This window comes from Anopheles marshallii, chromosome X, assembly GCF_943734725.1.
Source record: "Anopheles marshallii chromosome X, idAnoMarsDA_429_01, whole genome shotgun sequence".
NCBI classification, from domain to species: Eukaryota; Metazoa; Arthropoda; class Insecta; order Diptera; family Culicidae; genus Anopheles; species Anopheles marshallii.
Window position 1 is genome coordinate 12,349,160 of NC_071325.1, and position 19,552 is coordinate 12,368,711.

The 19,552-nt window shown below is 42.1% G+C and overlaps 3 protein-coding genes across 3 annotated transcripts; 2 read left to right on the plus strand and 1 right to left on the minus strand.

Moving 5' to 3' along the window:
* The first annotated feature begins 2,139 nt into the window (after positions 1 to 2,139).
* LOC128711690 (rab GTPase-binding effector protein 1) lies at positions 2,140 to 5,103 on the plus strand. The gene is made up of 4 exons (XM_053806576.1): positions 2,140 to 2,302; positions 2,370 to 2,647; positions 2,748 to 2,867; positions 3,739 to 5,103. Exons 1-4 carry the CDS (start codon positions 2,140 to 2,142, stop codon positions 5,101 to 5,103), a joined length of 1,926 nt encoding a protein of 641 aa, XP_053662551.1.
* A 3,490-nt stretch (positions 5,104 to 8,593) lies between these two features.
* LOC128714133 (rho-associated protein kinase 1) lies at positions 8,594 to 13,905 on the minus strand. Its single transcript, XM_053809011.1, has 11 exons — positions 13,865 to 13,905; positions 13,660 to 13,805; positions 11,610 to 13,577; positions 11,135 to 11,283; positions 10,839 to 11,060; positions 10,064 to 10,765; positions 9,584 to 9,870; positions 9,328 to 9,512; positions 9,157 to 9,268; positions 8,754 to 9,086; positions 8,594 to 8,693 (listed from the first exon to the last, which is right to left on the minus strand). Exons 1-11 carry the CDS (start codon positions 13,903 to 13,905, stop codon positions 8,594 to 8,596), a joined length of 4,245 nt encoding a protein of 1,414 aa, XP_053664986.1.
* Positions 13,906 to 16,283: 2,378 nt separating this feature from the next.
* On the plus strand, positions 16,284 to 19,151 carry LOC128719842 (sphingomyelin phosphodiesterase 4). Its single transcript, XM_053813484.1, has 8 exons — positions 16,284 to 16,334; positions 16,397 to 16,476; positions 16,550 to 16,766; positions 16,855 to 16,957; positions 17,028 to 17,265; positions 17,337 to 18,835; positions 18,962 to 19,005; positions 19,122 to 19,151. Exons 1-8 carry the CDS (start codon positions 16,284 to 16,286, stop codon positions 19,149 to 19,151), a joined length of 2,262 nt encoding a protein of 753 aa, XP_053669459.1.
* Positions 19,152 to 19,552: the final 401 nt, after the last annotated feature.

The window sequence follows — 19,552 nt, forward strand, 5'->3', positions numbered from 1 at the left end:
TGGGGGGAGGGGGGGGGGGAGATAGAGTAAACAGTGTAAGCGAACGAGCAAGTGAAGAGAAGAGGGAAAAAGAATAAATAAATTTCGTTCGACAATCCCTATTTTTGGCATCCTTTTTTCATAAACGAATTTTGCGAATATGGTGGATGCCCCAACCGTACCGCGTGCGTTTGGTTGGGCGATCGTTAAGTGTACCTGAGCGATGGGTTTATCCTACTCCGACCGTACCGTAATCCCGTTTCCTAAAGTCTTGTACTCGTTGCGCATACAGCTGTGCACGTGAAAACCCCGCTTAGCTATATTTACATGCTCCTTAAGCACTCGACAGACCTCCAAGCTCTGTCCAACAGCATCATCATCATCTTCGTCGTCGTCACCATGGCTTCCCTGCCCAGCATGGGCCTGGGAAAACAACCATAACAGATGAATGAACAGAGCCCAATGGAAGGTCTAGATAATTTTTGTCCTTCCGTCCTGTTTTGTTCCATACTAAAATGCAACAATTTTGGAGCACATGGGACGGTTTGGGAACGGTTTACAAATATGTAGCATTATTGAGGAAAGTTCGAACAACGAACGCATTACTCACCTTTAAAGAAGCTGTGCATCGTTTCGGCAGTTTAGTGGCTTTTTTCCAAAATCCTGTCGACTCCGCTGCGGTCGCTAAATTTAGGAGTTTTTTTTAAATATGAAACTGTTTGAAGGGCGCGATTTGGTTACGTACGCCACATTTTGCCGAGTAGCGAACAACTTTACAGTAACTCGCAAGTTAGGTTAGGACGGTAAGTCGAAACACGTTCCGCGCTACGTTGGGATCGTATCCCACCAAAGTCTTTTCCTAGGCAGTGCGCAAAATATATTGGGTGTTGGAAGTGGAACCGAACGAAGCCTCAGCTAGTCTTGTGAAAACCACGATGTGCTTAATGTGTATAGTGCGTTGTAATAATAGGCTTTGTAGATACCGCGTCGTCCGCGCCTTTTATCTGACACTAGTTGAGCTCTATCGGCAAATCTGTAGAACCACCATGACTATTTCCCTACAGTAGCATAATCTCTGAATGGGTTCACTTCCGGTGTATGCTAAACATAGTAGAGGGCACCGGCCACTGGACTCCGGTTCCGGCTTTAGGCGACGTAGAAGCTTTTTCTGGTGACTCTACACCTACAATACTGTACCGAGCAGATAGTTTTCGCGCAAGGTAGGAAACGTATGCCCTGTTGTTCGCAACTTCTCGCACACTAGGCAGGATCGATCCAATATTTGAGGTTCGCTATTTCGATACACCATCCTAGCATGAAGGCTACTTGACGATAATTCCTCACAGGAAAAGGTACACCAGCGTGCGTGATTTTGCTGTTTGCCACAACACTCTTTTCCACTACACTCACTCTAAAATAGCAATTTTATGCGATCTAGAAATATATTTCTCGTTGTTTATTGTGTCTGCTTGTTATCAAAAAAGAATCCAAGTGTTTTCATGCTGTCAAAACGATTGCTGCGACGACCAAGGTTGCTACACAATCAACAAGTGGGCCGACGGGAGATCCTCTCCGTACGCGCTCGCTGTCAAGGTTGCTATATGCTGCTAGTTTGGATTAGATTGTGTAAAAAAACAACAATCCAGGATGCAATCAAACTAGCTAAAACGTTACCTTACAGCTTTTAATTATTATTTTTCTTATGGAGATTAGTCGAAGGTATGATCTAGGTTTCCCCCTTTCCATGTTCTTTTTTTCCATCATGTGTACTTTTCGACAAAATTTTCATTAATTATTTTTCTCTGTTGAGGAAGTGGTTTGCTTTTGTTGATACAAATTCTTTTTATCGTCCTACAACCGTAAAGTTAAAAAAGTAATAACTCATGTACATCTAGTTGTACATTTCGGTAGCTGGGTTTGCTACATCACGTTCACAGAAGTTGTGAACATTGCGAGCCTGTTAGTCATTTGACGTTGGGAAGGAAACAGAAAAATTAACGAAAACCTTCATATAAGCAATTTTCGTTGTGCCGTTGTGGTGTGCCCCGGTCTTTGTGGATGAAAGGTAAACATTAGCGTTTTTATATTCTTTCATTGGAATTTTTAAACAATATTGTTGGTCTTTCTACAGATTTCTGAAGAAAGTATAATACTTCCTAGATGGAAAGCGAAAAAGATAAAACGGAATCACCGACCGGTTCTACTGTTACGGAAGCCAATTTCGCCAACCAGAACCAAAGTGCCCAGAAGGAAGTACTGCGAATGCGGGAAGAATTCAACCAACAGCGTGCCCGAATGAAAGAGTTATTCCTTGCCAAAGAAAGTAAGTAACAGGCAATGTGCTCGTATCGGCAAAATTTTATGTTTTGTTGCAATATATTGTTTCGTAGATGAATGCAAACGGCTTGCAACCGAATCGGCTAATACCCGAAAAGAGCTCGAAGAAGCTAAAGCACAGCTTATGATAATGGAGTTCAGCAGGGAAAAAGATGCGGAAGAACAGCGAAACAAAGTCGAGGACGAGAACCGCACTCTAAAGCAACTGGTGAATGAAACATTGGATGAGTCGTCCATAATGCGCGAATCAGTAAAACAGATGAATGACGAAAATTCCCGGCTCATGGATGAGATTCGGCAGCTCCGAGAGGAGATTGCGGATAGCAACCAAGTAGGTTATGCCCAGGTTATAAAGCATTGCTAGAAATCTTTTTCATGGTTTTATGGGGGGTTTCTGCACATTTATGTATTTATTTCTCTCTTTGGAGAAGGTGTCGCCTAGCCTTGCAAAAACAGTGCAGCAAGCGAAGAAAATTATACTCAAGCTCGGTGCAGCCGATTCAAACAGCTGTGACAACCTGGAAGATTCAATGCGGAAGGTAAAGAAATATGTACGTATGTATGTGATCGGATAGGAACGGATGTTCGATTTTATTAGTTTAGTATGAACCCCTTTTTTGTTTGCCAAACTATGTAGAACGTACCCGTGAACCCCGTATTGATCGTTGCTTGATTTGTGTGATACACAAGTATGTGTGCCTTCATGCCAAACATCCGCTTTCCGCCTGTTCCTGCAAAGCCATGAAAGCTATCCAACCATGCAAAAACGCCAACTGTCATAATCAACTATCAACGCGTCTAGAGTAGGGCGCTCTTCATTCATAGCATGAATCAGTTTGAAACAGTTTAGACCTTCTTTTTCGCGATGGACCCTTCAGCAACAGTGGATGTGGTAAGAGATAAATGTGATTGAACGTGATAAGAACAGTGCATTCATTCATAGCTAATTCCCTATGTCCGTGGACGGCATTGTCGGGGATAAATCGAATATAAACATAACATTAAAAACATCCCCTAACGATGGATGTTTTACGGCTATTTGCGTGTGTGTGTGTGTGCCCATGCCATAGTGTTTGTATAAGTTCGTATGGTTTGTAAAAAAAATGCTGGGATAAGCCAAAAGAAGATAAAGCAAGTTTTCATTGTGATTTACTATTTCGATGTATTGGGATCGCAAAATTTAAGTATACATTTGCAAAATCATCACCACGTATGTACGGTTATATATATTAGTTTGGATGAAATGAAAAAAGCGGTTGTTTTTGTTGTTGTTGTTTCGATTCATGTTACAACATTACACGCTCGATCTTTGCGACGGAACTCCAAGGAGCCGCTTGATGCGGAACTAGTTGCTCACATTGAATGATACAGCAGTTGCAACAAATATATTAATCGATATACAACCGCCCCTTTCCAATACAGGCCCAGGAAGATGCGGAGGTGTTGCGATCGTTGGTAGTACCGCTGGAGGAGGAAATCAAGTCGTTAAAGGAGAAACTAAGGCTCGCATACGAAAAAATCGAAACGCTTACCACAAAACATGAACGAAACCCAGATGGTGGGCAAACGTCAGCCCTGATAGGAATGCTAAGCCCAGCAGGTCCAGTACAGGGTACACCGACGGCCAATGAGCACATAGTATCACAGTCTTGCGAACGGTGCGCTACCTATGAGGCGAATTTAGCTCGCCAGCAAGAGGAAGAAATAAAGCGTACAACATCATGGGAAAAGAGCCTTGAGCGGTTGAAAGAACAAGTAGACAAAGAAGCGGCCCTGCGTGCCGATCTCGAGGTGCAGTGGCACAAGAAACGCGAAGAGCACAAGAACGAGGTACAGAAGCTTACCGAATGGTCCACCGAGACGGAACAAGCACTCGAGAAGCTTCGCCGAGAATATGATCAGCTGAAGATAGCCTTGCGGGATGAGTTACAGAAACTAACACAAGAACGGGAGCACGTTTGTTATAAACTGAACAGCCTCCAGCAGGACAACGACTTTTTGTCCGGCAAGTATATTGCCAGCTCGGACGCATTGAAAGACCAAGAAATTAACTTTCCCCAGAGCATTGAGGAACTACAAGAGCTAGTGTTGACGCTGCATGAAAATTTAATCGTGACCAAGGCGGGATGCGAATTTGCCGAGCGTAAAGCACGTAGCATGCAAGATGAGGTGGCTCTACTTCAGGAGCAGCAGCGCTGCCGTGATCGAGAGGCCAAAAAAGCGGAACAACATTACATCCAAAAGCAGCACCAGCTGCATGATCAGTTACGCAAACAGGAACAAGATTTTAACCGGCTCGAAAAAGCACGCGAAAAGTGGGAACAGACCGATAGCGAACAGCAGAAGCAAAATTCGGATCTTCGTATGCAGATCATCGATTTGCAAGGCTGCACCGAACGGCTCGAACGGCAGAATAATGATTTGCGCACGAAAATGATGGTACTGCAGGAAGATCTTGCAAACAACGAGGCCGTGCAGAAAGATTTCGTCAAGCTGTCCCAATCACTGCAGATGCAGCTCGAAAAGATCCGTTCGTCGGATACACAGGTGCGTTGGCAAGACGATGATGACGTCGATCAGTGTCCAAACTGCAAAAAAGAGTTCACCGTTACGAGGCGTAAACAGCACTGTCGACACTGTGGCACTATCTACTGTCAACCCTGTTTGTCGAAATCCGTACCCTCGGGGCCAAATCGGAAAGCGGCTCGAGTGTGCGACGTTTGTCATACGTTGCTAGTCCAGGACACGGCACCATACTTTAGTCGAGAACCTCCACAATCACCATAAGTCGTCCGTAGTATCCTCAGTTCCAATGATCACTGTAATGATTCAACGTTTGGTCATTACATTTACGACATGTAAAGCGATATATTCAGCCGTTAGGTATTTACTTTCGATTCAGTACTACAGCCACTTTCAGAATCTGCCGTCTCATTACAAATACGCTCAACAAACAATTAACAGTGAAGTATGCTTCGTGTAGTTGCAGAATGGCTGATTTAGTCATGGGCAACAGTTTCGTAATTACAATATTATATTTTAGATGTATTTTTTTTATGCGTTAAACAGCACATTCACCTTCCTACTTTGAATACTGTAAATCTGGTAACATATACGGCGTATATTGTAGCTTGTTTAAAGTGCAATCTGGTAATTTATAGCGACCTGGTGCTACTGTTGAAACCGTTGCTTAACTCCGGCTTAAATTGGATTAAGAAGATTACGTGTCAAAGACTAGACATTTTAAGCAGATAGTAAAGAGACGAAAGAAAACGTTTAGCTAATAATGACCATTCCCTGGATATAGAAATCGGACGCCTTTTGAATCGGTAACCTTCTCGTGTACAGTTTTCTCTTCTTTGTTGGAGTTAAAAAAAAAGAATTAACCTAAAGTATGTTATTTGAAATAAAGAATTACTCTTCCGAACGATCAGTTCAGTTCTTGTAGACGTGCTGAAAGAAACCATTGGCCGCTTTAAGAAGAAAGTTGACATAATAGCCTAAGTTCTTTGTTTTGTTTATTATTACAAATTTTGTGGTTTTTAGGAACCTTACTTCCATAAAAAACGACAATCGTATTATTTGGAACTCTATACAGTTGGCAACATTTGGGGTTTTCTCACTCATTCATTATTCCATTTCTTATATTGTCAGTGTGTATAATTCCTCTGATTCCATATTTTTATTTACATTTGGTAGAGGTTGCATCTTCCGTCTAATATGAATAGTACCTTAATTGGGTACAAACTGTTCTTGCATATGCACAAAGAGCAACGTATTCTGCTATAATAATGGTTATGATATTATTCTTGTTTTGAAAATATCGGGAAACGTGTCATAGTTAACCGTGCGATATGTGTTCCGTTCCAAGGCACTTTGATGTTTTGCAAGGACACTTTTTAAAACAGCATTGCTTGCCGGTTGATCCGCGCGTACTGCCTTATGCGGTAGTATGGATTGTTTCGCTTAGTATTTGTTGGACCTTTTGAAACTTGTCTAGAGCGCAACATACAGATTCGTTGTTTGTTACTTAATCTTCGACAGCTGCTGATGACTGTCCTAAGATCATTTTATCAAATTAGCTCACTCATTACATATGGTATTTTCGCTACTTTCATATCGCCATCCTTTGTTTTGTAAGTTATTTATACCCCTTGGAATAATATGTTGTGAAAACTATATCTCCAACAATCCAATATACAAAAAAAAAACAACAACAGTCTATTCTAGCGGGATCTTTTCCCATAGCATTATCATAGCACGAAACAGACAAATGCGGGCATGTGCGAAAAATACCACATCGAGTCGTAAACTAAGTCGTAACTCAGCATCAGCCTTGTAAGGAATTTAGAATTCTCCATAAAGTTTCCTTTGTACCTACAAAACTCCCATATGGTTTTTTTATTGTTGTTGTTCTATTTAGTTGTATTACTTTCTAACTGTTTACCATTTTCTTCCCTGTGTTGTTTGTTAACTTTTGTAGAAAAAAAATAATGTTCTCTGCGTTCCTTTTCTGTTAGAAGTAAATCCACTAAATCGTCTATAAATACTTCCGTTGCAAAATACACGACTCGCATGTGTTTGTTTTCTATTACCTCTAATACGTCGGTTGTTCAGTTGTCCATCCTACGGACAATACCGACAAATGCAACTAAATGCACCTAATACTACCGAACATTACTGATGTGCTATGTCACTTCTAATAATTATGCTGTACTATCTGCAACTGTTGACTACTATAAAAAAAGAAAAAAAAAGTTAACGACTTTTTACAAAACAAACACTCCCACGCTTCCGTCGTGCAAACTTATTGAGATTAATATTAACCTCGTTCGGTTTGCAAGAATTGCTCTTGCTAAACGCAGTTTCCAGCATCGATTGGTCCTAGTAATAAAAAAAAAAAACAAATACAGCTAATACATTGTTTACTGCGGAATATCGCGGTGTTTTCATACAGGAATGCAGCAGATGAACTTAGATACTGAAAAAGGGCGATTTGATAGAAAATGGATTTTATCGCAGTCGGCTACTTATTCTCTTTGAACGTTTTCTTTTCAGCAATCAGCAAATAGAATCCTTTAAAATGGCATTTCTTGGTGAGTTATAATGAAAAGTATGCACACCTGAATTAAATTATCGCAACAGGTTATTGTTATTAATTTAATACTAGAATATCGGCTATGAACATTCGTTAAGAAATATGCCTGTCTCTTTGGCAACGCCAAAATTGGATGGTTTAACGCGCGTTTAATTCATCTTTAGATTAAACAATTCTGTTATTACTAGTACAGAAAGTTGCATGTAGAGCGGTTGAAATATTAGTAGGGCAATACGGTCGCAGGCTGTATGGTTCATTTAAAACATATTCGCTTGTTTTGAAGATGATAACACTAATCATTACAAATTAACCTTAATAATGATCCTTTTTTCGTGCTCAATTGTATAATTGAAATTCGCAGATTTATTTCTGTACGCACAGAGCGTATACGCGATTTACAAGAGTACTAAAGTTTGGAACAAATGCAAAATTTCGATCGCACATGGTGCATGGCTCTGTTTACATATCGAAAGCAATGTTCGTTGCTAAAATGCATAGTTGTGTAACGCTAGAGATCTGTTGAATGCGAATAGTCAAAAGATGTTGATCCTCACACTTGTACAATTTAAAACTGAAAATTGAAGAAAAAACACTACATTCACTGCTCTTCTATATGTGTTTTTTTTCCGTCGGATTGTTTTCCGTGTGTTAGCATGAGGATTGTGAACAATACGAAATTAAAATGAATTTATTCATTTACAGAAGTAATTCGCAGTATGCATTCACAACTATTTTGACGCAAAACAAATAAATAAAATATTTTAATACAACGAACAACTTATCGTTTGAAGAGTTATTATCGTTCAACGGACGGTTTGGAATGAAAGAATATCCGGAATAGCTATTTTGACAAAAAGTGTGAAAGTTAATAGAAAATTGAAAAGATGCTTAAAGTAAAGATATAAACGTAGTAATATTCGCAGCCAAATTATAATGCCATCACACGGATCCGTATACTAATGGCGGTGCCTTGCAGTGGCGGATCAATCCCATGAGACCCTGGTCGAAATGATAATAGGGGTGAAATTTTAGAAATTGCTGACGGTGGGGGGCTTGGTGGCCCCTCAAGTAAGATGAAGCGAAAAGCTTAATTGAATGGGGCTCCGCCGCTGTCTCGCTTTGAACAGGTTTGGGGGACTCCGGCCACCGTTTGATCCGCCACTGGTGCCTTGTAGTTGATCACGGTGGCGATTGCTTTAGGGAAGCATTGGTTGGCAGAGTGGCTGAACGTTGTACTACGACTGCCGAATTTGGTTTGTTATTTGATCGAGCAGATTGGCTGGAAGGATTCAAAAACTGTTAACACCAAAATCCTTTCTAGCAGACCGGCGCTACTTACCTGGGTGAAACCTTCGTTGAATCCATATTTGTGCTAGAGTTAACGGATGGTAGGTTGTTACCGTTGTTACCTAGACCGCCTCCACCACCAACACTACTACCTCCGGTCGAGCTGTTGGCACTTCCGCCAAGCGTACCGACATTGTTATTCGAGTTAGCCTTATAGCCACTTTTCTGAATGCGCTTGGACAAACGACTAACCCAACGATGTTGATCATCGTTGGAAGCAGCGAGCAACAGCATTTCACGTGCGTGGTTTGGATCGTGATGCAGCTTGCATGGTGCTAACGGGTTGTTGTTGTCCACGTGCTCCTTGTGCAGCTTGAATCGACAGCTAAAACGTAAAAAGCAAATAATATAAAGTGACACCATTTACCTCACGCGCACAATGCTAGCAAACTTACCGTTTGCATTCATATGCCGGCAGTGATTTGAACACGTGCCAGAGCGTCTTCTGGCACGAAGGAAGATCGCATGTCGTTGGAATATGGTAACTTATTTGGAGAAACTCGTGGCCTACGTGCAACAGGACATTTATATAAGAAGGTATTATACTACTAACAGAGGTAACTTACCTTTGTACTGCAGCGTGAGAGGCTTTTCATCGCTACGAGAGGAAGCAACGTCCGATTGCTGCTGTTCGTCTGGACGACGAGCCTCACCTTCGCCAGCATAAAGTAACTGGAAAATCCGCGGAATTTCTTTGGGATCGGCTCGAATGACGTCACCTTGCGTAACAGGACGAACATGAAACACCTTGCTGCAATCCGTGTAAAATGAAAAGAATTAATCAAGCGTCCAGTCGTTGATACGCATTATAGTTTATCACACCTCAGATCAATTATTAGCAACGGATCGCTCGTATTTTGCTTGTCCAGCTCCGAGCTATAGAAGATAATCCGTTTCGGAGATACCACCACAAACTGGCGTTTCCATCCGTGACGCTTTATATTCTGTTTGTTCGGTACGCTCAACCAACCCTCGAAGATGGAGTCTTGATTTTCTTCCATCATGTCGTTGTCCACAGAGGATAGTGATGCTGTCTCGATCAGTTTTATTTGCAGATGTTCGATCTCTGTCGCTTTGCAATCAATTTCCATCTGCAGCTTGGTTTTGATCTGAAAGATAGGGAGGATAGTGTTTCATGGAAACAAGCGATTAGATGGTGATGGGTTGTGTTTCTTTGTGCTGTGGTGTACCGACCGAACTCTTCTCCATAGGAATGATCGGTTATGTTAGAGGCGTCGATCACTTTTGCGACCGACGCACCAGAGCATATAGAAACCGATAAATCTGAAAAGTTATACATACATCTATTTCACGCGATAGTTGACTGATGGTATCATTGTGCTTTTGGCACAGTTCGTCATATTTGGCACGTTCAACTGACAGCTCTTGCTGCAGTCGCTTGTTCTCCTTTTCCTTCTTGCGAAGTTCTGCCGTCGAGTTGACCTTCATTTTTTGCTTGCTGGTCAAGTTGTTATCCTTCCGGTTCATAATTTCTGCCAGTTTATTCACCGCCTGCTGTTTCAGAATAGTTTCGTTCACCAACTTTGCTCGACACTTATCCAGTTCCCCGAGCTCGAACTTCAGACGGTAGAGTTCCTCCTGTTGTTTCTTGTTTTGCTGCATCATATCCTCCAGCTCGTACTCCTTGTTGCCCAGCGACTTCTTCAATTCTGCTTCGACATCCTTCAGCGACGTAACCACTGCCTCTTTAGCCATCAGATCGTTACGATGTTTGGTAAGCAAATCCTTCAATTCCAATTCCTTCATTGTTTTTTCTTTCTCCAAATCTGTTACCGTTTCTTCGGCGATTGAACGTGCCAGTGCTTCTGTGTCGGCTCGAGCGTTTGCTAACTGCAGCTGATGCATAATATTGCAACGTTCCTCGTCCAGATGTTCCAGCAGACGCATACGATCCTTCATCTCTTCGCGCAACTCGTTGTACTGCGTTTTATACAATTTGGAAAAATACTGTTCTACCTCCAGTTGATCTTGCACTTCTTTCATCTGTGGATCAAGCGAGATGGAAAAAGAGATTAAACGCTCTTTGCAAACGAGCCGAAAAACACGTCGAGCCTACCTGCAGAATATCCGTATTGTGCTGCTTTTTTATATTGGTTACATCTTCTTCTAGTTTCTTACGCGTATCACGCAATTGCTGCAGTTCCTTCTGCGACTGCATTTCCTTCGACTTTAGATGAGCGACCTCGGAGCTTTGAAGGCTAATTTCTGATAGCAGACTGTTCTTTTTGCTCTGTTCCTGCTCTAGTTGACTATGTAAGGCGAGTACCTTTTCCGATTCCTTTGAAAAACAATTATAAATCAAGACACATATGACAAATAACCACGTGCACGTTTGATGCATATAACTCATACCTGTCGATATTCGCCTTCAAGTTTTTGCAAACGTTGTTGAATCTGGCGATAGTCAACAGATAGCATGGATAGTTGACGTTCCTTTTCTTGTGAGTTTTGTTCGGCTTTCTGGCGGCCCAATTTTTCCTCTGTGAGTTTATTTTGCAGAGCTTTCAAGAAATGTAAAATAAAAAATTATAAAAACTTTTCGCATCATTTTAAATATCAGCAAAATATAATGGAACTTTTTTATGCCTAATGGTAGTTTAACGTTTGATTTCTTCTTCTTTACCGGCACTACAACCTGAAGAGATCTAGGTCTGCCATTTGATTGCATTGACTTTATTTACCCTTAGCTGAGTCAACCCTGCGTACGGGAAATTGGCCAGGATGGAATTTTTGAACAGGCCCTGTTGTAAGAAGACCGGCGCCGCTACCAAACACACCACAGGACCACCCAACGTTTGATTTAAAGCCATCTAAAATGAGGACGTACCTTTCACTTCCTGCATGTTTGCTTCCTCGTTGTTCAACAACCGTGCCTTGGCCGTTTCCTGATGCGCCTGTACCTCCTGTTCGTAACGGCTTTGAACCGCCTTCAATTCGCATTCCACCGAGGCATACTCTTTTTCCAGCTCCGAAATTCGATCGACAAGGGTCCGATTGTCGGCAAACACCTGTTGTTCGCGAATCGAAATGCGCTCCATATCTGCACACATTGATTGCACCTTCACTTCGAGCTCCTTCTGCAATTCCATCCTCTTGATTCGTGTGTTTCGCTCCTGCGCTAGCTGGCTTTGCAGATCCGTCATTTCCTGCTGCAGCATATCACGCATCGTTTGCAGTCCCAACAGCATTGACTGCAGATCGAGTGCTTTCTGTTCCGCATTACTGCTTAACATTCGCAGCTCTGCGATCTGCTTTTTACATTTCTGACCAGTCTCCACCTCTGCCTTGTACTTTTCTTGCACATCCGCCAGCTGTTTCTCGAGGGCACTGATTCGATCGGTATATTGTTGCAAATTATTCATTTCACGTGTTCGCAAGTTACGTTCTTCCTGCAGCCGCTGTTTCGTCTCTACTAGCACGGATTCGAGCTTTTTACGAGTCTCCTGCTCTCCGTCCGCTCGCCGCTGTACTTCACGGTAACTATGCTTCAACATAGTTAAATCTCGCTCGTACTCATTTGCAAGGGTCTGAATATCTGATTCCCGTTTCGTTATAAGATCTATCTGTTGACGAAGGGTACGTTCCTGCTTTTCGAGCGTTTCGACTGCCTGCTTCTCACGCTGCAGCATATTCTCTAGTCGCATCAGTTCAGCGTTATTTGACAGACGGTGGTGGTGTGCTTTCGCTACGGCTTCCTTATTGTCAGTGGTGTCCTCTGTTGACTCATCGTCGTTATTCTCGCCTTCGCCGCTTAGCAACTGATAATCGGGCGAGTACGTAAATCCGATGAATGGTAGATTATCGCCAACAAAGGTGGTTGGTGTGGGAAAGTTAGTGCCAACGCTGTTCTTACGGTCAACTTCGACAAAATTGCGCGTATCGTCGTCACCGCTTAGCTCGGGCACTACTGGCGGTACCGAATCGCGAACATTCTCAAACGTCCAGGTATCGTTCACAAAGAACGGATGTGATTTGATCTCCTCCACACTGTGCCGACCGAGCCGCACGGTACGATCCGTCAGGAAGCCTTTGATCAGCGATTTAGCATTCTCGCTCATCGGTGCATTGTCAGGAAATTGAAGGCAATTTTTAAAATCCATAATCTTACTGTACGTTCCTACTAGACTGTCAGAGAAGAAGGGCGTATCACCGATCAAAATTTCATATAGGAAAATGCCCACCGACCACCAGTCGCACTCGCGCCCATAGCCGTCCTTAGCGCCCTGAAACTGCAATACTTCCGGGCTAATGTAGTCCGGCGTTCCGACTGCATTCGACGAACGCACCAACCCATCGCTGTCCATACGCATGCATGTACCAAAATCTGCTAGCTTGAGGTGACCGTACTTGTCCAACAGCATGTTGTCGGGTTTAACGTCCCGATGGATGAAACCCATCTGGTGGATCGTGTCCAGGGCCAACACAACTTCCATCGTGTAGAACAGTGCCCACTTTTCCGGTATCTCGTAAACATTCATCAATCCCACGATGTCACCGCCGGGCATAAAGTCCATTACCATGTACAGATATTTTGCATCCTGAAAAGCAAAATGCAACTTCACGATCCAATCGGAGTTTGCATTTGCCATGATGTAACGTTCCTCCCAGAAGAATGCCGTATCGGAACGCGTAATCATCTCGTACTTGGACAAACGCTTCATTGCATACACCTGTTTTGTGCTTTTCTGTCGTACTAGCAACACCTTGCCAAACGATCCGCGTCCGATGAGTTTGATAAAAGTGAAATCACTCGGATTCATCCGTAAGGTCGTGATGTCACGGGCCAAATTCTTGACTAAGGATGAAAATTTTAAAAAATTAAAAAATAAACCATTAGTGTCCTTAAATGTATTGGGATTGGGTGTTTGATTCCTTACATCGTTTGATGAATGTTTCGATGTTCTTAACTATCTTAACATTATCATGATCACAGTCCGCGACAAGCGCGGTCAGTGTATCTAGCAGGCAATCGATATTGCCGATACTTGTCGGGTCACGAATTTTTTGCTCCAGGGACATTAATCTGCAGATAAAAACATGGATTGAATGTTGGATCTTATGACTACCGGATCCATTACTTACCGTGCCCTACGAGCCTCGTCCATTGGTTTCTTACTGGACATGATGTGTATGTATGTGTGTGTGTGTGTGATTTTAATTTTGCTTTACATTTGATAAACCACCTAGCTGATCTTTACTTCTCCTAGATCGGATTTACATGCAACAGGAATTCAACACACACACACACTTACAGCACCAACAGTTCGTCGAAAAGGTTGGTATTATCGCCGATTGTTTCCGCTATTCCGAACCATATATATAAATATATATATATATTTCCTTTTGTTTCTTAAAATCGCATCTATCTACCTTTCAGGTATACTTCAATGTGAGTTCCACTTGTTGATGATCTATGACAACACCATTCAATCCTAGTGGTGCATTCGATACAATCACTGGCGGTCGCACATCTAGAACACTGTGTTTTAGCTCCCTCTTAGCAGGCAATGCTTGTTAAACTTACAGGATGTCCAGGATTGTAATACATCCCATGTTCGGACACAGTCCTTGTAAACTCTTTCTTTCTCACTTGGACACTCCCGCTCTTTCTTACTTTATCGCACCACGTTTGTCTTATTCTTTCGTTCCTGGTGCTGTTACTGTTTCCAATGAATCTGCACTCGTTTCGTTCTGCGCCAAATTTTCGGCGATGACGAACGCGAAATACACAAAACTATCAGCACTCTGTTTAGCACTCAGCTATTAACGTACCGATGGACACAGTGGGCATAAACTGAATCGATGAATTAATATGCCAAATGAAAGGAAAGCAAAAATCCACAACCATCAAGTCATTTCTAGTACGCCTCCCTTTCCCAATTTAGATAGATACGACTTAAAGCCGGAAAGGTGTGCTTCCTGGCTATTGCTAGAAAACACGTCCCACCGAAGTGCAGGTAATGCGATAGAGAAAGAACCACTGAATAAAGCAAAGTATGCTGCGATAAACTGAAATTGCGACACAAAAAACAGGAGCAGAAACATTTAGATTCTCAACCGATGACACTACCGCAGCATTTCACTGCTTCCTCTTTTCTTCTTTTTTAACACTGTTGCTGTTTCAACTGTCATCGCTCTGTCAAAAACGAAAGAGGCGATGCGTAATCGACACATTTCAATTGAGCTGCTTACCATATTGTAGGATGGTTTTAGAATTTAGTTTCAAATGGCTATCGCTCAGTTATTTCACTAAAACTATTTCAAATATTTATCAATCATTACATTAAACTGGCACTCAACAATCTCTTCTTTGTAGATATGAAATAAGTGAAATTGGGCGCCTGTACGATGGACTGGTATAATTCGATAGCGAACAATTTACGCACAATGTTCTTTACACGGACATAACTGTTCTCCAGAAGAAAGCAATTTAATATTTGAATTTTACAAGCTTCAAGCTTTAAATTTAAAAAACGGCCTTTCACTCTACATCTCAGGAACTTTAGCTTTTAATCCCAATCACCGGTAATCTTCCAAGTGTGCGTTCTAACCAACAAAGAAGGGAAGCGTGTATCGCCAAGGACCAAATAAAACGCTTTACCAATAAAGACCGATTTTTTAAAAAATATTTCTGTGTTTTCAACATGACAAAATTTCTACTAAATTTGATCATTCAAAATTTGCTATTTTTTCACAAGAAGTTGGTAATGTCAACATTGGCTTTTCTGAAATTTTTACTTTCGATAGACCTTGGGCTCGGTTCAAAATAGGTATAAAGGAGGTATGTTCTTAACATCCAATAGACTGCCATATTGAAATTCACTTTGACTACTGCGGTCGATATTTGTTTACCATTAGGTCGCTTCCACACGGAGGGGGGGAGAGAGAGCTATTTGATCCCGATCGCTAGGGATCACATTCCCCATACAAGGCATCACAAGGCATCAGGAATTGATTGCAGGCGCAGACTGTGCCATAATCTGACGACTTGTCAAACTGTATGTGTAGTTTGGCTGAGACACGATTGGGTTGTGTGGGAACCAAAGATTATAGCGACGCCTGCTGTCAAACTGTGTGTAGTTTGGCTGGCAGGCAAATGAATGCACCTCCTGTTATACCTAGTTTTGTTCACAGAAATTTGGTTGCAGCACGCTTCGAACAATTTCATTATTTTTCTAGGTAATAGCATTTCAGCCAGTTGTTCTATCTTTGGTATTTCTGTCATTAGTGAAAAAGTTTAATTGTTTTAAAGTTTTACATTCGTTTGTGTTAGCTGCTAGCTGTAATTATACGTAAACCTAACATTTTGCTCCTATTCTGGATAGCGCTTATGGGGTCTTTGGTAGCCGCACTTGCCAATGTCAATGGTTTGTTTTGTTGTAGCATCATATCAGCGTAGTACCATGTATCGAACATTCTTTTAATTATTATCTTTTGATATTACTTTTTCAATAGATATTGATGATTTGTGATTATCCATCATACGTACCTCCGCTTAGCAATGTATTCCTTGAAACCTTTGAATATTAACATGCGAATGAACCCTCATGTGGTAAGATATTCTGCTGGCGATATCAAGGAAGCACTGAACACATTTTCAATTGTTATTCACAGTACTGTCGTTTTACGGAAGTACTGCGGCATCCGCTAGTACAACGATGTGAAGAACTAAGTCAAATATTTGAACATGAAAGGTAAGCGCTTGTGGACAATCATTATAACCAATTTGTTTTATCACCTAACTTTATTTCCTTCCGCGCAATCCAGCATTCACAACTTGTACGACATATTTCCAATGCTTATTAACTCGATCTTCGATCTAAACGGCCCAGGATGGAATCTTCGCAAGATAACCCGAGAGAATGCACGGTACGAATTTGAGTTGCTGCATGATTTTTTCTCTCCGTTGCGAGGTCCAATGATCCGGCTCTGCTATAAGATAATGGAAAGAAGCAGATATGAAGTGCCTATTAGAAATTTGCCGGTAAATGTGAATCTTCTTAACAGTTCGATCAACTAGCCCGTGTGTGTATAAAACAACCTCGAACTTATTTTTGTATTTTTGGTAACAGATTAAAATGCAGCACATGTTAGTTGCCGGCCTATATCCACCGTTCTACTCAAAGCGGGTTAGGATAGATCCTTTTCGAAGACGCGCCGTTGCATTAGTGTTAAGTAAGTAACATATCCAGGTATATTATTAGTACGCAGCATTGCTAATGCGAAAGTTCTTCTCTGCTTTTAGATTCTTTTGAATATTTTCTGATTAGTTTCGCTTTGTACGGTATAGTTCCATTGCGCAATTTGTACCCAAATATTAAGGCAAACAGTGCAGAAAATAGTCGTAGTGAAACGATTTATTTGATTCTTGCGGCGGATCTTTTCATTGTTTCTGTGCCGAGCCATCCGGATGTGTACCTGCTAGCGCCGGAAGTTGCTCCAATGCGACCAGCACCGCCTATAACGAGGTCAAAGAAAAAAAAGTAAATTTATTTCTTACTTAAAAATATCTGGTACATAAATAAAGCTTTATAATACTTTTTCTTTTATCTAGCCAAAAAGATCCTACAAAAACGCTGAAATACTTGATTCCCCAGCGACTATTCATCGAAGTTCCTGTGGTAAAACCGCATCGAGTAGACGCAATAGCAGAAGCTTTCCATTGGCGTGCTGAGGGTGTAATTTACATATTGGCTGACGTTTGGCTCGGAACGGAGGTTAATGAATCGGAAATCTTACCAGATATCGATTTGGTGCGGTATGTGCGAATCCTGGTCAAGCAACTCCATGGATTTTCTAACTGTACCGAAGTGGGTACGAACACCCAGATAGAGATGTTACGTCGTGACACGAAGGGTTTAATCGTTCCGCGCATTACCGTTTTTCTACGTTATTTGTTCATGCTTTGGCCACTCGATCAAACGTTCATGGACGTTCTAGAGCTGTGGCTTAGTTACATCCAACCATGGCGCTATATCGATGGAAAGCCCCGTAATCGCGAGTATGATGAGCCAATAGATTCACACTACAATGGATTTATCGCGTGCAACCTGAACGCGTACAGCGAAATGTTCGTTTGGCTCATGCTGCGAATTGCGGCGAGTGATGAACCAATTCAGCGTTACACTATGCTACTGTTCCGCACTTTAAAAGTATTTGGCCAAGGCAATCTGCTCCAGCTGTTACGCCAGCAAAATGAACGACAATCCAAGATAAAGATGGACTCAAACACCGTTGTCAACATATTACCGGTGAAGAGAGAAAATTTCGAACTTATTACGTACCCCTTTGATGATTTTCGCCCTGGCCTTATTCGACACGAAGCCCTGCTGATACCGATGTTCACAGAGCAGGTACAGATAGCTCTTGAAACTATTACGGGAAATATTTGCACTCGTATACTCGACAATCGATCTGTGTTGGCAGAACTAGCTAATGAAACCGAATTTGCGCGCCAATCGTGGACGCGATGGATGCCATTAACATTTATCCGACGCTTACAGTACGAACGCACGGCGGCCGAATTGAGCGAGGAACAGCGTCGGCTTGAATTTGCGGTGCAAATTCTTCAACAGAGCTTCTTCATAGTTCCAGTATACAAAGAACGTGAACCTACCCCGACACCCAAATTGTCTCTATCGGATCCGCTGAAAATCGGTGACAAAGCGATTGAACCGATCACTAGCAGCGAGTGTAAGTGTTTAGTGCGTTTCCTATATCAGGTAAGCTCAAAGCTAAATGTAATGTTTGGCGAAGATATGAAACGGCTGTGGGATCGAGGTGGATTAATTGGGAGGGTTGCACGCAGGACTCTGGAAGCGCCATCTACGATAGCCAATTTTGTTCGTATGCCTGTATGTACCCAGGGCTCAAAAACATTGGTGTTCACGGATGTTGGACCACGCATCAATTTACGCTTTCTGGCTTCGTATACGTCGATAGTAATCATCTGTTGCTCGTTCTTGCTCGGACATATTATTTTCGGTGCACCGAGCTTCGGCTTTATAGCTTTGTTACTTGTGGCGTTTTTGTATATACTTGTAAAACCAGAGAGTGACCTTTTTCGTCAACGTTAACACTAAGAATATTTGTTGTGATTAATTTTGGACAGCCAGATGGCATGATGGTAATCCAGAAATGGCAGGCATGTGCTAGTAGGTAGTTACGCCAATAAAAGAGGGAGAGAGATTAAGTTTAAGTTAAGTGTTAAGCGCCGTTCAAACGTATGTAGAAACACGCGCGACCGAACCGCGAACACTGTCAAACGGGCCGGTTGCGCTTCGAATTGTTCAACCTACGTTTGAACACCATTTTTTGGTCGCGCCACTGAAATTTCCAGTGTATGTTTGATGGCTCGGACACACGCTGAGAGCTCGAGCGAGGCGAGAGATCTCTCAGCCTCGCAATTTGAAAGTTACGCGCTTCAAACGCCAAACGAAACGCTTAAGCAAAATGGCGGGTAGCTGTTTGTTTATGTGTAGAACACAGCAGGTTTCGGCCATCATTTTCAAAGTCACTTTGAGTTGGAATGCACCTGTTGGGGGTTTGTACCGCGCAAGCAAATTTATGGCGGTTCAAGCGTTGAAAATTTAGTTGTCAAATCTCCCGTCTCGCTCGAGATCTCAGCGTGTGCCCGAGCAATAATAGGAACCGCGTACCTCGGGGACTGCCTGTACAATCATTTGCCGAGTTACTCAATAATGCGTGCTAGAGAAACTTGCGTATCTCAAACTTTCGCATAAATCTAATTAAGGAAGTCTAATTAAAATC